General features: G+C 48.8%; 1 protein-coding gene across 4 annotated transcripts in view; it reads left to right on the forward strand.

Moving 5' to 3' along the window:
• The window catches only part of IDH3B (isocitrate dehydrogenase (NAD(+)) 3 non-catalytic subunit beta), a 64,325-nt gene that overhangs the window by 6,689 nt on the left and 42,636 nt on the right, over positions 1-15,000 (forward strand). For all 4 annotated transcript variants that reach the window (XM_032980026.2, XM_032980023.2, XM_032980024.2 and 1 more), the window contains exons 3-4: positions 869-967; positions 6,310-6,430. In XM_032980026.2, the coding sequence (XP_032835917.1) occupies positions 869-967; positions 6,310-6,430 (220 nt within the window). The remainder of the gene's footprint in view (positions 1-868; positions 968-6,309; positions 6,431-15,000) is intronic.

The following is a 15,000-nucleotide window of genomic DNA, read 5'->3' on the forward strand; positions in this document are numbered from 1 at the left end:
ACACATACAGCCACACACACACAGACACACACACACACACAAAGACACACACACAGACACACACACACAAAGACACACAGACACACACACACTCAGACACACACACAGGCACACACACATACACACACATACACAGACACACACAGACACACAGACACACACACACACATACACAGACACACACACAGACACACTCACACACAGACACACTCACACACAGACACACAGACACACACAGACACACACAGACACACACAGACACACACACACAGACACACACAGACACACACACAGACACACACACACAGACACACACAGACACACACAGACACACACACAGACACACACAGACACACACACACACAGACACACACACACACACAGACACACACACACAGACACACACACACAGACACACACACAGACACACACACCTACACACACACAGACACACACACCTACACACACACAGACACACACACACAGACACACACACACACCTACACACACAGACACACACAGACACACACACACACAGACACACACACACACAGACACACACACAGACACACACACCTACACACACACACAGACACACACACACACACACCTACACAGACACACACAGACACACACACACCTACACACAGACACACACACACCTACACACACACACACACAGACACACACAGACACACACAGACACACACACACACACAGACACACACACACAGACACACACACACAGACACACACACCTACACACACACACAGACACACACACAGACACACACACACAGACACACACACAGACACACACACACCCCTCCCCCCACATCTCCCCCCCCTCCCCCCCGTGTGTCACCAGGGTGACGTCATCAAGCCTGAAGGTCACTACAAGGTCACCGTCATTCCGGGCGATGGAGTCGGTCCGGAACTCATGAACTCTGTTCGTGAAGTCTTTAAGGTGACTCAGTCAGTCACTCAGTCAGTCAGTCAGTCACTCAGTCAGTCAGTCAGTCAGTCACTCACTCAGTCAGTCACTCAGTCAGTCACTCAGTCACTCAGTCACTCAGTTAGTCACTCAGTCAGTCACTCAGTCAGTCACTCAGTCACTCAGTCACTCAGTCAGTCACTCAGTCAGTCACTCAGTCAGTCACTCACTCAGTTAGTCACTCAGTCAGTCAGTCACTCACTCAGTCACTCAGTCAGTCACTCAGTCAGTCACTCAGTCAGTCAGTCAGTCACTCAGTCAGTCACTCAGTCAGTCAGTCAGTCAGTGACTCAGTCAGTCAGTCAGTCAGTCACTCAGTCAGTCACTCAGTCAGTCAGTCAGTCAGTCACTCAGTCAGTCACTCAGTCAGTCACTCAGTCACTCAGTCAGTCACTCAGTCAGTCACTCAGTCAGTCACTCAGTCAGTCAGTCACTCAGTCAGTCACTCAGTCAGTCAGTCAGTCACTCAGTCAGTCACTCAGTCACTCACTCAGTCAGTCACTCAGTCACTCAGTCAGTGACTCAGTCAGTCAGTCACTCAGTCAGTCACTCACTCAGTCAGTCACTCACTCAGTCACTCAGTCAGTCACTCACTCAGTCAGTCACTCAGTCACTCACTCAGTCACTCAGTCAGTCACTCAGTCACTCAGTCAGTCAGTCACTCACTCAATTAGTCACTCAGTCACTCACTCAGTCACTCAGTCACTCAGTCAGTCAGTCACTCAGTCAGTCACTCAGTCAGTCAGTCAGTCACTCACTCAGTCACTCAGTCACTCAGTCACTCACTCAGTCACTCAGTCAGTCAGTCACTCACTCACTCAGCCAGTCACTCTGTCACTCACTCAGTAGCTGAGTGGTGGTAGCTGAGTGGTATGTGTGAGTGGTAGGTAGCTGAGTGGTAGCTGAGTGTTGGTAGCTGAGTGGTATGTGGGAGTGGTAGCTGAGCAGGGTGATGGTAGCTGAGTGGTGGTATGTCAGTGGTAGGTAGCTGAGTGTTGGTAGCTGAGTGGTAGGTAGCTGAGTGGTAGCTGAGTGTTGGTAGCTGAGTGTAGGTAGCTGAGTGGTTGGTAGCTGAGTGTAGGTAGCTGAGTGGTATGTGGGAGTGGTAGGTAGCTGAGTGGTAGGTAGCTGAGTGGTATGTGGGAGTGGTAGGTAGCTGAGTGTTGGTAGCTGAGTGGTAGGTAGCTGAGTGGTATGTGGGAGTGGTAGGTAGCTGAGTGGTAGGGAGCTGAGTTGTAGGTAGCTGAGTGGTAGGTAGCTGAGTGTTGGTAGCTGAGTGGTAGGTAGCTGAGTGTTGGTAGCTGAGTGTTGGTAGCTGAGTGGTAGGTAGCTAAGTGTTGGTAGCTGAGTGTTGGTAGCTGAGTGGTAGGTAGCTGAGTGTTGGTAACTGAGTGTTGGTAGCTGAGTGTTGGTAGCTGAGTGGTGGTAGCTGAGTGGTAGCTGAGTGTAGGTAGCTGAGTGTTGGTAGCTGAGTGTTGGTAGCTGAGTGGTAGGTAGCTAAGTGTTGGTAGCTGAGTGTTGGTAGCTGAGTGGTAGGTAGCTGAGTGTTGGTAGCTGAGTGTTGGTAGCTGAGTGTAGGTAGCTGAGTGGTGGTAGCTGAGTGGTAGGTAGCTGAGTGTTGGTAGCTGAGTGTTGGTGGTAGCTGAGTGTTGGTAGCTGAGTGTTGGTAGCTGAGTGTTGGTAGCTGAGTGGTAGGTAGCTGAGTGTTGGTAGCTGAGTGTTGGTAGCTGAGTGTAGGTAGCTGAGTGTTGGTAGCTGAGTGTAGGTAGCTGAGTGTTGGTAGCTGAGTGTAGGTAGCTGAGTGTTGGTAGCTGAGTGGTAGCTGAGTGGTAGGTAGCTGAGTGGTGGTATCTGAGTGGTAGGTAGCTGAGTGGTAGGTAGCTGAGTGTTGGTAGCTGAGTGATGGTAGCTGACTGTTGGTAGTTGAGTGGTAGCTGAGTGGTAGCTGAGTGGTAGGTAGCTGAGTGGTGGTAGCTGAGTGTTGGTAGCTGAGTGGTAGGTAGCTGAGTGTTGGTAGCTGATTGTTGGTAGCTGAGTGGAAGGTAGCTGAGTGGTAGGTAGCTGAGTGGTATGTGGGAGTGGTAGGTAGCTGAGTGGTGGTAGCTGAGTGTTAGCTGAGTGGTAGCTGAGTGGTGTGTGAGTGTTGGTAGCTGAGTGGTAGGTAGCTGAGTGTTGGTAGCTGAGTGGTGTGTGAGTGTTGGTAGCTGAGTGGTAGGTAGCTGAGTGGTAGGTAGCTGAGTGTAGGTAGCTGAGTGTTGGTAGCTGAGTGGTAGGTAGCTGAGTGTTGGTAGCTGAGTGTTGGTAGCTGAGTGGTAGGTAGCTGAGTGGTAGGTAGCTGAGTGTTGGTAGCTGAGTGGTAGGTAGCTGAGTGTTGGTAGCTGAGTGTTGGTAGCTGAGTGTTGGTAGCTGAGTGTAGGTAGCTGAGTGGTAGGTAGCTGAGTGTTGGTAGCTGAGTGGTAGGTAGCTGAGTGGTAGCTGAGTGGTAGGTAGCTGAGTGGTAGCTGAGTGTTGGTAGCTGAGTGTTGGTAGCTGAGTGGTAGGTAGCTGAGTGGTAGGTAGCTGAGTGGTAGGTAGCTGAGTGGTGTTTTGTCAGTGGTAGGTAGCTGAGTGTTGGTAGCTGAGTGGTAGGTAGCTGAGTGTTGGTAGCTGAGTGGTAGGTAGCTGAGTGGTAGGTAGCTGAGTGGTAGCTGAGTGTAGGTAGCTGAGTGGTAGGTAGCTGAGTGGTAGGTAGCTGAGTGTTGGTAGCTGAGTGTTGGTAGCTGAGTGGTAGGTAGCTGAGTGGTAGGTAGCTGAGTGGTAGGTAGCTGAGTGTTGGTAGCTGAGTGTTGGTAGCTGAGTGGTAGGTAGCTGAGTGGTAGGTAGCTGAGTGTTGGTAGCTGAGTGTTGGTAGCTGAGTGGTAGGTAGCTGAGTGTAGGTAGCTGAGTGTTGGTAGCTGAGTGTTGGTAGCTGAGTGTTGGTAGCTGAGTGGTAGGTAGCTGAGTGTTGGTAGCTGAGTGGTGGTAGCTGAGTGGTAGGTAGCTGAGTGGTGGTAGCTGAGTGTTGGTAGCTGAGTGTTAGGTAGCTGAGTGTTGGTGGTAGCTGAGTGTTGGTAGCTGAGTGGTAGCTGAGTGTTGGTGGTAGCTGAGTGGTAGCTGAGTGTAGGTAGCTGAGTGTTGGTAGCTGAGTGGTAGCTGAGTGTAGGTAGCTGAGTGTTGGTGGTAGCTGAGTGGTGGTAGCTGAGTGGTAGGTAGCTGAGTGTTGGTAGCTGAGTGGTTGGTAGCTGAGTGGTAGGTAGCTGAGTGTTGGTAGCTGAGTGTTGGTATCTGAGTGTTGGTAGCTGAGTGTTGGTAGCTGAGTGTTGGTATCTGAGTGTTGGTAGCTGAGTGTTGGTAGCTGAGTGTTGGTATCTGAGTGTTGGTAGCTGAGTGGTATGTGTGAGTGGTAGCTGAGTGTTGGTAGCTGAGTGGTAGCTGAGTGGTAGCTGAGTGCTGTGTCCACCAGGCGGCTGCAGTTCCCGTGGAGTTGGAGGAACACCATTTGAGTGGTAGGTAGCTGAGTGTTGGTAGCTGAGTGGTAGCTGAGTGGTAGCTGAGTGGTAGGTATCTTAGTGTTGGTAGCTGAGTGTTGGTAGCTGAGTGTTGGTAGTTGAGTGTTGGTAGTTGAGTGGTATGTGAGTGGTAGGTAGCTGAGTGGTAGGTAGCTGAGCGGGGTGGTGGTAGCTGAGTGTTGGTAGCTGAGTGGTAGGTAGCTGAGTGGTAGGTAGCTGAGTGGTGTGTGTGAGTGGTAGGTGAGTGGTAGGTAGCTGAGTGGTAGCTGAGTAGTTGGTAGCTGAGCGGGGTGGTGGTAGCTGAGTGGTAGCTGAGTGTAGGTAGCTGAGTGGTAGCTGAGCGGGGTGGTGGTAGCTGAGTGCTGTGTCCACCAGGCGGCTGCAGTTCCCGTGGAGTTGGAGGAGCACCATTTGAGTGGTAGGTAGCTGAGTGTTGGTAGCTGAGTGGTAGCTGAGTGGTAGCTGAGTGGTAGCTGAGTGCTGTGTCCACCAGGCGGCTGCAGTTCCCGTGGAGTTGGAGGAGCACCATTTGAGTGGTAGGTAGCTGAGTGGTAGGTAGCTGAGTGTTGGTGGTAGCTGAGTGGTAGCTGAGTGGTAGGTAGCTGAGTGCTGTGTCCACCAGGCGGCTGCAGTTCCTGTGGAGTTGGAGGAGCACCATTTGAGTGGTAGGTAGCTGAGTGTTGGTAGCTGAGTGGTAGCTGAGTGGTAGCTGAGTGTTGGTGGTAGCTGAGTGGTAGCTGAGTGCTGTGTCCACCAGGCGGCTGCAGTTCCCGTGGAGTTGGAGGAGCACCATTTGAGTGGTAGGTAGCTGAGTGGTAGGTAGCTGAGTGTTGGTGGTAGCTGAGTGGTAGCTGAGTGGTAGGTAGCTGAGCGGGGTGGTGGTAGCTGAGTGGTATCTGAGTGGTGGTAGCTGAGTGGTGTGTGTGAGTGGTAGGTGAGTGGTAGGTAGCTGAGTGGTAGCTGAGTGTTGGTAGCTGAGTGGTAGCTGAGTGGTGGTAGCTGAGTGGTAGGTAGCTGAGTGTTGGTGGTAGCTGAGTGGTAGGTAGCTGAGTGGTGTGTGTGAGTGGTAGGTGAGTGGTAGGTAGCTGAGTGTTGGTAGCTGAGTGTTGGTAGCTGAGTGTTGGTAGCTGAGTGTTGGTAGCTGAGTGGTAGCTGAGTGTTGGTGGTAGCTGAGTGGTAGCTGAGTGCTGTGTCCACCAGGCGGCTGCAGTTCCCGTGGAGTTGGAGGAGCACCATTTGAGTGGTAGGTAGCTGAGTGGTAAGTAGCTGAGTGTTGGTGGTAGCTGAGTGGTAGCTGAGTGGTAGGTAGCTGAGCGGGGTGGTGGTAGCTGAGTGGTATCTGAGTGGTGGTAGCTGAGTGGTGTGTGTGAGTGGTAGGTGAGTGGTAGGTAGCTGAGTGGTAGCTGAGTGGTAGGTAGCTGAGTGGTGTGTGTGAGTGGTAGGTGAGTGGTAGGTAGCTGAGTGGTAGCTGAGTGTTGGTGGTAGCTGAGTGGTAGCTGAGTGTTGGTAGCTGAGTGGTAGGTAGCTGAGTGGTGTGTGTGAGTGGTAGGTGAGTGGTAGGTAGCTGAGTGGTAGCTGAGTGTTGGTAGCTGAGTGGTAGCTGAGTGGTGGTAGCTGAGTGGTAGCTGAGTGCTGTGTCCACCAGGCGGCTGCAGTTCCCGTGGAGTTGGAGGAGCACCATTTGAGTGGTAGGTAGCTGAGTGTTGGTAGCTGAGTGTTGGTAGCTGAGTGGTAGCTGAGTGTTGGTAGCTGAGCGGGGTGGTGGTAGCTGAGTGCTGTGTCCACCAGGCGGCTGCAGTTCCCGTGGAGTTGGAGGAGCACCATTTGAGTGAAGTTCAGGACCAAGCATCTGGGGACCGGCTTAACGAGGTGGTGAAGTCACTCGACCTAACGCGTGTAGCCCTCAAAGGTGAGCGTACACTCACCACTCACTCATACACTCACTCATACACTCACTCACTCACCACTCACTCACCACTCACTCACCACTCACTCACTCACCACTCACTCACTCACTCACCACTCACTCACCACTCACTCACCACTCACTCACTCACCACTCACTCACTCACTCACCACTCACTCACTCACTCACCACTAACTCATACACTCACTCATACACTCACTCATACACTCACTCACCACTCACCACTCACTCACTCATACACTCACTCATACACTCACTCACTCATACACTCACTCATACACTCACTCATACACTCACTCATACACTCACTCATACACTCACTCACCACTCACTCACCACTCACTCACCACTCACTCATACACTCACTCACTCATACACTCACTCACTCATACACTCACTCACCACTCACTCACCACTCACTCACCACTCACTCACTCACTCATACACTCACTCACTCACTCATACACTCACTCATACACTCACTCATACACTCACTCACTCATACACTCACTCATACACTCACTCACTCATACACTCACTCACTCATACACTCACTCATACACTCACTCACTCATACACTCACTCACTCATACACTCACTCACTCATACACTCACTCATACACTCACTCATACACTCACCACTCACTCACCACTCACTCACCACTCACTCACCACTCGCTCACCACTCACTCATACACTCACTCATACACTCACTCATACACTCACTCACTCACTCATACACTCACTCACTCATACACTCACTCACTCATACACTCACTCACTCATACACTCACTCATACACTCACTCATACACTCACTCACTCACCACTCACTCACCACTCACTCACTCATACACTCACTCATACACTCACTCACCACTCATACACTCACTCATACACTCACTCATACACTCATACACTCACTCATACACTCACTCACTCATACACTCACTCATACACTCACTCACTCATACACTCACTCACTCACACTCACTCACTCATACACTCACTCATACACTCACTCACCACTCACTCACCACTCACTCATACACTCACTCATACACTCACTCATACACTCACTCACTCATACACTCACTCACCACTCACTCACCACTCACTCACCACTCACTCATACACTCACTCACTCACTCATACACTCACTCACTCATACACTCGCTCACCACTCACTCACCACTCACTCACCACTCACTCATACACTCACTCACTCATACACTCACTCACTCACTCATACACTCACTCACTCATACACTCACTCATACACTCATACACTCACTCACACTCATACACATACTCATACACTCACTCACTCACCACTCACTCACCACTCACTCACCACTCACTCACACACTCACTCACACACTCACTCACTCACCACTCACTCATACACTCACCACTCACTCACCACTCATACACTCACTCATACACTCACCACTCACTCACTCACTCACCACTCACTCATACACTCACTCATACACTCACTCATACACTCACCACTCACTCACCACTCACTCACCACTCACTCACCACTCACTCACCACTCATACACACACTCACTCACTCATACACTCACTCACCACTCACTCATACACTCACTCACCACTCACTCACCACTCACTCACCACTCATACACTCACTCATACACTCACTCATACACTCATACACTCACTCACACTCATACACATACTCATACACTCACTCACTCACCACTCACTCACCACTCACTCACCACTCACTCACACACTCACTCACACACTCACTCACTCACTCATACACTCACTCATACACTCACCACTCACTCACCACTCATACACTCACTCATACACTCACCACTCACTCACTCACTCACCACTCACTCATACACTCACTCATACACTCACTCATACACTCACCACTCACTCACCACTCACTCACCACTCACTCACCACTCACTCACCACTCATACACACACTCACTCACTCATACACTCACTCACCACTCACTCACCACTCACTCACCACTCACTCACCACTCATACACTCACTCATACACTCACTCATACACTCACTCACTCACTCACACACTCACTCATACACTCACTCCTACACTCACTCACCACTCACTCACCACTCACTCACCACTCATACACACTCATACACTCACTGATACACTCACTCATACACTCACTCACTCATACACTCACTCACTCATACACTCACTCATACACTCACTCACTCACTCATACACTCATACACTCACACACTCACTCACTCATACACTCACTCACTCATACACTCACTCACTCATACACTCACTCACTCACTCATACACTCACCACTCACTCACCACTCACTCACCACTCACTCACTCACTCATACACTCACTCATACACTCACTCATACACTCACTCACTCACCACTCATACACTCACTCACTCACCACTCACTCACCACTCACTCACCACTCACTCACCACTCACTCACACACTCACTCACCACTCACACACTCACTCACTCATACACTCACTCACTCATACACTCACTCATACACTCACTCACTCATACACTCACTCACTCACCACTCACTCACCACTCACTCACCACTCACTCATACACTCACTCATACACTCACTCATACACTCACTCACTCACTCATACACTCACTCACTGATACACTCACTCACTCATACACTCACTCACTCATACACTCACTCATACACTCACTCATACACTCACTCATACACTCACTCACTCACCACTCACTCACCACTCACTCACTCATAAACTCACTCATACACTCACTCATACACTCATACACTCACTCATACACTCACTCACTCATACACTCACTCATACACTCACTCACTCATACACTCACTCACTCATACACTCACTCACTCATACACTCACTCATCCACTCACTCACCACTCACTCACCACTCACTCATACACTCACTCATACACTCACTCATACACTCACTCACTCACCACTCACTCACCACTCACTCACCACTCACTCATACACTCACTCACTCACTCATACACTCACTCACTCATACACTCGCTCACCACTCACTCACCACTCACTCACCACTCACTCATACACTCACTCACTCATACACTCACTCACTCATACACTCACTCATACACTCATACACTCACTCACACTCATACACATACTCATACACTCACTCACTCACCACTCACTCACCACTCACTCACCACTCACTCACACACTCACTCACTCACTCATACACTCACTCATACACTCACCACTCACTCACCACTCATACACTCACTCATACACTCACCACTCACTCACTCACTCACCACTCACTCATACACTCACTCATACACTCACTCATACACTCACCACTCACTCACCACTCACTCACCACTCACTCACCACTCATACACACTCATACACACACTCACTCACTCATACACTCACTCACCACTCACTCATACACTCACTCACCACTCACTCACCACTCACTCACCACTCATACACTCACTCATACACTCATTCATACACTCACTCACTCACACACTCACTCATACACTCACTCCTACACTCACTCACCACTCACTCACCACTCACTCACCACTCACTCACCACTCATACACACTCATACACTCACTGATACACTCACTCATACACTCACTCATACACTCACTCACTCATACACTCACTCACTCATACACTCACTCACTCATACACTCATACACTCACACACTCACTCACTCATACACTCACTCACTCATACACTCACTCACTCATACACTCACTCACTCATACACTCATACACTCACACACTCACTCACTCATACACTCACTCACTCACTCATACACTCACTCACTCATACACTCACTCACCACTCACTCACCACTCACTCACCACTCGCTCACCACTCACTCACCACTCGCTCACCACTCACTCACCACTCACTCACCACTCACTCACCACTCGCTCACCACTCATACACTCACTCATACACTCACTCACTCATACACTCACTCATACACTCACTCCTACACTCACTCATACACTCACTCCTACACTCACTCACCACTCACTCACCACTCACTCACCACTCATACACACTCATACACTCACTGATACACTCACTCATACACTCACTCATACACTCACTCACTCATACACTCACTCACTCATACACTCACTCACTCATACACTCACTCACTCATACACTCATACACTCACACACTCACTCACTCATACACTCACTCACTCATACACTCACTCACTCATACACTCACTCACTCACTCCTACACTCATACACTCACACACTCACTCACTCATACACTCACTCACTCATACACTCACTCATACACTCACTCACCACTCACTCACCACTCACTCACCACTTGCTCACCACTCACTCACCACTCGCTCACCACTCACTCACCACTCACTCACCACTCACTCACCACTCGCTCACCATTCGCTCACCACTCATACACTCACTCATACACTCACTCATACACTCACCACTCACTCACCACTCATACACTCACTCATACACTCACCACTCACTCACTCACCACTCACTCATACACTCACTCATACACTCACTCATACACTCACCACTCACTCACCACTCACTCACCACTCACTCACCACTCATACACACTCATACACACACTCACTCACTCATACACTCACTCACCACTCACTCATACACTCACTCACCACTCACTCACCACTCACTCACCACTCATACACTCACTCATACACTCATTCATACACTCACTCACTCACACACTCACTCATACACTCACTCCTACACTCACTCACCACTCACTCACCACTCACTCACCACTCACTCACCACTCATACACACTCATACACTCACTGATACACTCACTCATACACTCACTCATACACTCACTCACTCATACACTCACTCACTCATACACTCACTCACTCATACACTCATACACTCACACACTCACTCACTCATACACTCACTCACTCATACACTCACTCACTCATACACTCACTCACTCATACACTCACTCATACACTCACTCACTCATACACTCACTCACTCATACACTCACTCACTCATACACTCACTCACTCATACACTCATACACTCACACACTCACTCACTCATACACTCACTCACTCATACACTCACTCACTCATACACTCACTCACTCATACACTCACTCACTCACTCCTACACTCATACACTCACACACTCACTCACTCATACACTCACTCACTCATACACTCACTCACTCATACACTCACTCACCACTCACTCACCACTCACTCACCACTTGCTCACCACTCACTCACCACTCGCTCACCACTCACTCACCACTCACTCACCACTCACTCACTCACCACTCATACACACTCATACACTCACTCATACACTCACTCCTACACTCATACACTCACACACTCACTCACTCATACACTCACTCACTCATACACTCACTCACTCATACACTCACTCACCACTCACTCACCACTCACTCACCACTTGCTCACCACTCACTCACCACTCGCTCACCACTCACTCACCACTCACTCACCACTCACTCACTCACCACTCATACACACTCATACACTCACTCATACACTCACTCCTACACTCACTCATACACTCACTCCTACACTCACTCACCACTCACTCACCACTCACTCACCACTCATACACACTCATACACTCACTGATACACTCACTCATACACTCACTCATACACTCACTCACTCATACACTCACTCACTCATACACTCACTCACTCATACACTCACTCACTCATACACTCATACACTCACACACTCACTCACTCATACACTCACTCACTCATACACTCACTCACTCATACACTCACTCACTCACTCCTACACTCATACACTCACACACTCACTCACTCATACACTCACTCACTCATACACTCACTCACTCATACACTCACTCACCACTCACTCACCACTCACTCACCACTTGCTCACCACTCACTCACCACTCGCTCACCACTCACTCACCACTCACTCACCACTCACTCACCACTCGCTCACCATTCGCTCACCACTCATACACTCACTCATACACTCACTCATACACTCACTCACTCATACACTCACTCATACACTCACTCCTACACTCACTCATACACTCACTCACCACTCACTCACCACTCACTCACTCACCACTCATACACACTCATACACTCACTGATACACTCACTCATACACACACTCACTCACTGATACACTCACTCATACACTCACTCATTCACTCACTCATACACTCACTCACTCATACACTCACTCATATACTCACTCACTCATACACTCACTCACTCATACACTCATACACTCACACACTCACTCACTCATACACTCACTCACTCATACACTCATACACTCACTCATACACTCACTTATACACTCACTCACTCATACACTCACTCACTCACTCATACACACACTCACTCATACACTCACTCATACACTCACTCACTCATACACTCACTCACTCACCACTCACCACTCATTCATACACACTCATACACACACTCACCACTCATACACTCACTCATACACTCACCACTCGCTCACCACTCACTCACCACTCACTCATACACACTCATACACACACTCACTCACACACACACTCACTCATACACTCACTCACTCACTTATACACTCACTCATCACACACTCACCAATCACTCACCACTCACTCACCACACACTCACCACTCACTCACCACTCACTCATACACACTCATACACACACTCACCACTCACTCACTCACCACTCACTCATACACTGACTCACTTATACACTCACTCACTCATACACTAACTCACTCATACACTCACTCACTCACCACTCACTCACACACTCACTCACTTACTCATACACTCATACACTCACTCATACACTCATACACTCACTCACACACTCATACACTCACTCACTCACTCATACACTCATACATACACACACTCACTCATACATACTCACTCACTCATACACTCACTCATACACTCACTCATACACTCACTCATACACTCACTCATACACTCACTCACTCATACATACTCACTCACTCATACACTCACTCACTAATACACTCACTCACTCATACACTCACTCATACACTGACTCATACACTCACTCATACACTCACTCACTCATACACTTACTCACTCATACACCCACTCACTCATACACTCACTCATACACTCACTCACTCATACACTTACTCACTCATTCATACACTCACTCATACACTCACTCACTCACACACTCATACACTCACTCACTCACTCATACACTCACTCATACACTCACTCACTCATACACTCACTCATACACTCACTCATACACTCACTCATACACTCATACACTCACTCATACACTCACTCACTCACTCATACACTCATACACTCACTCACTCATACAATCATACATACACACACTCACTCATACATACACTCACTCACTCATACATACACTCACTCACTCATACACTCACTCATACACTCATACATACACTCACTCATACACACACTCATACACACACTCACTCATACACTCACTTACCACTCACTCATACACTCACTCATACACTCACTCATACACTCACTCATACACTCACTCATACACTCACTCATACACTCACTCATACACTCACTCATACACTCACTCACTCATACACTCACTCACTCACTCACCACTCACACACTCACTCACTCATACACTCACTCACCACTCACTCATACACTCACTCATACACTCACTCATACACTCACTCATACACTCACTCATACACTCACTCACTCATACACTCACTCATACACTCACTCACCACTCACTCACACACTCACTCACTCATACACTCACTCACCACTCATTCACTCACTCACCACTCACTCACCACTCACTCATACACTCACTCATACACTCACTCATACACTCACTCACTCATACACTCACTCATACACTCACTCATACACTCACTCACTCATAGACACACTCACTCACTCATACACTCACTCATACACTCACTCATACACTCACTCATACACCCACTCATACACTCACTCACTCATACACTCACTTAGTCATACACTCACTCATACACTCACTCATACACTCACTCATACACTCACTCACTCATACACTCACTCATACACTCACTCACTCATACACTCACTCACTCATACACTCACTCACTCATACTCACTCATACACACACTCACTCATACACTCACTCATACACTCACTCACTCATACACTCACTCACTCATACACTCACTCATACACTCACTCACTCATACACTCACTCACACACTCACTCATACACTCACTCACACACTCACTCATACACTCATTCACTCACTCATACACTCACTCATACACTCACTCACTCATACACTCACTCACTCATACACTCACTCACACACTCACTCATACACTCACTCACTCATACACTCACTCACTCATACACTCACTCATACACTCACTCATACACTCACTCACTCATACACTCACTCATACA

The sequence above is a fragment of the Petromyzon marinus genome, chromosome 83 (genome assembly GCF_048934315.1).
Source record: "Petromyzon marinus isolate PM22_M1 ecotype Great Lakes invasive population chromosome 83, UKy_Petmar_22M1.pri1.0, whole genome shotgun sequence".
In the NCBI taxonomy this organism is placed as follows: domain Eukaryota; kingdom Metazoa; phylum Chordata; class Hyperoartia; order Petromyzontiformes; family Petromyzontidae; genus Petromyzon; species Petromyzon marinus.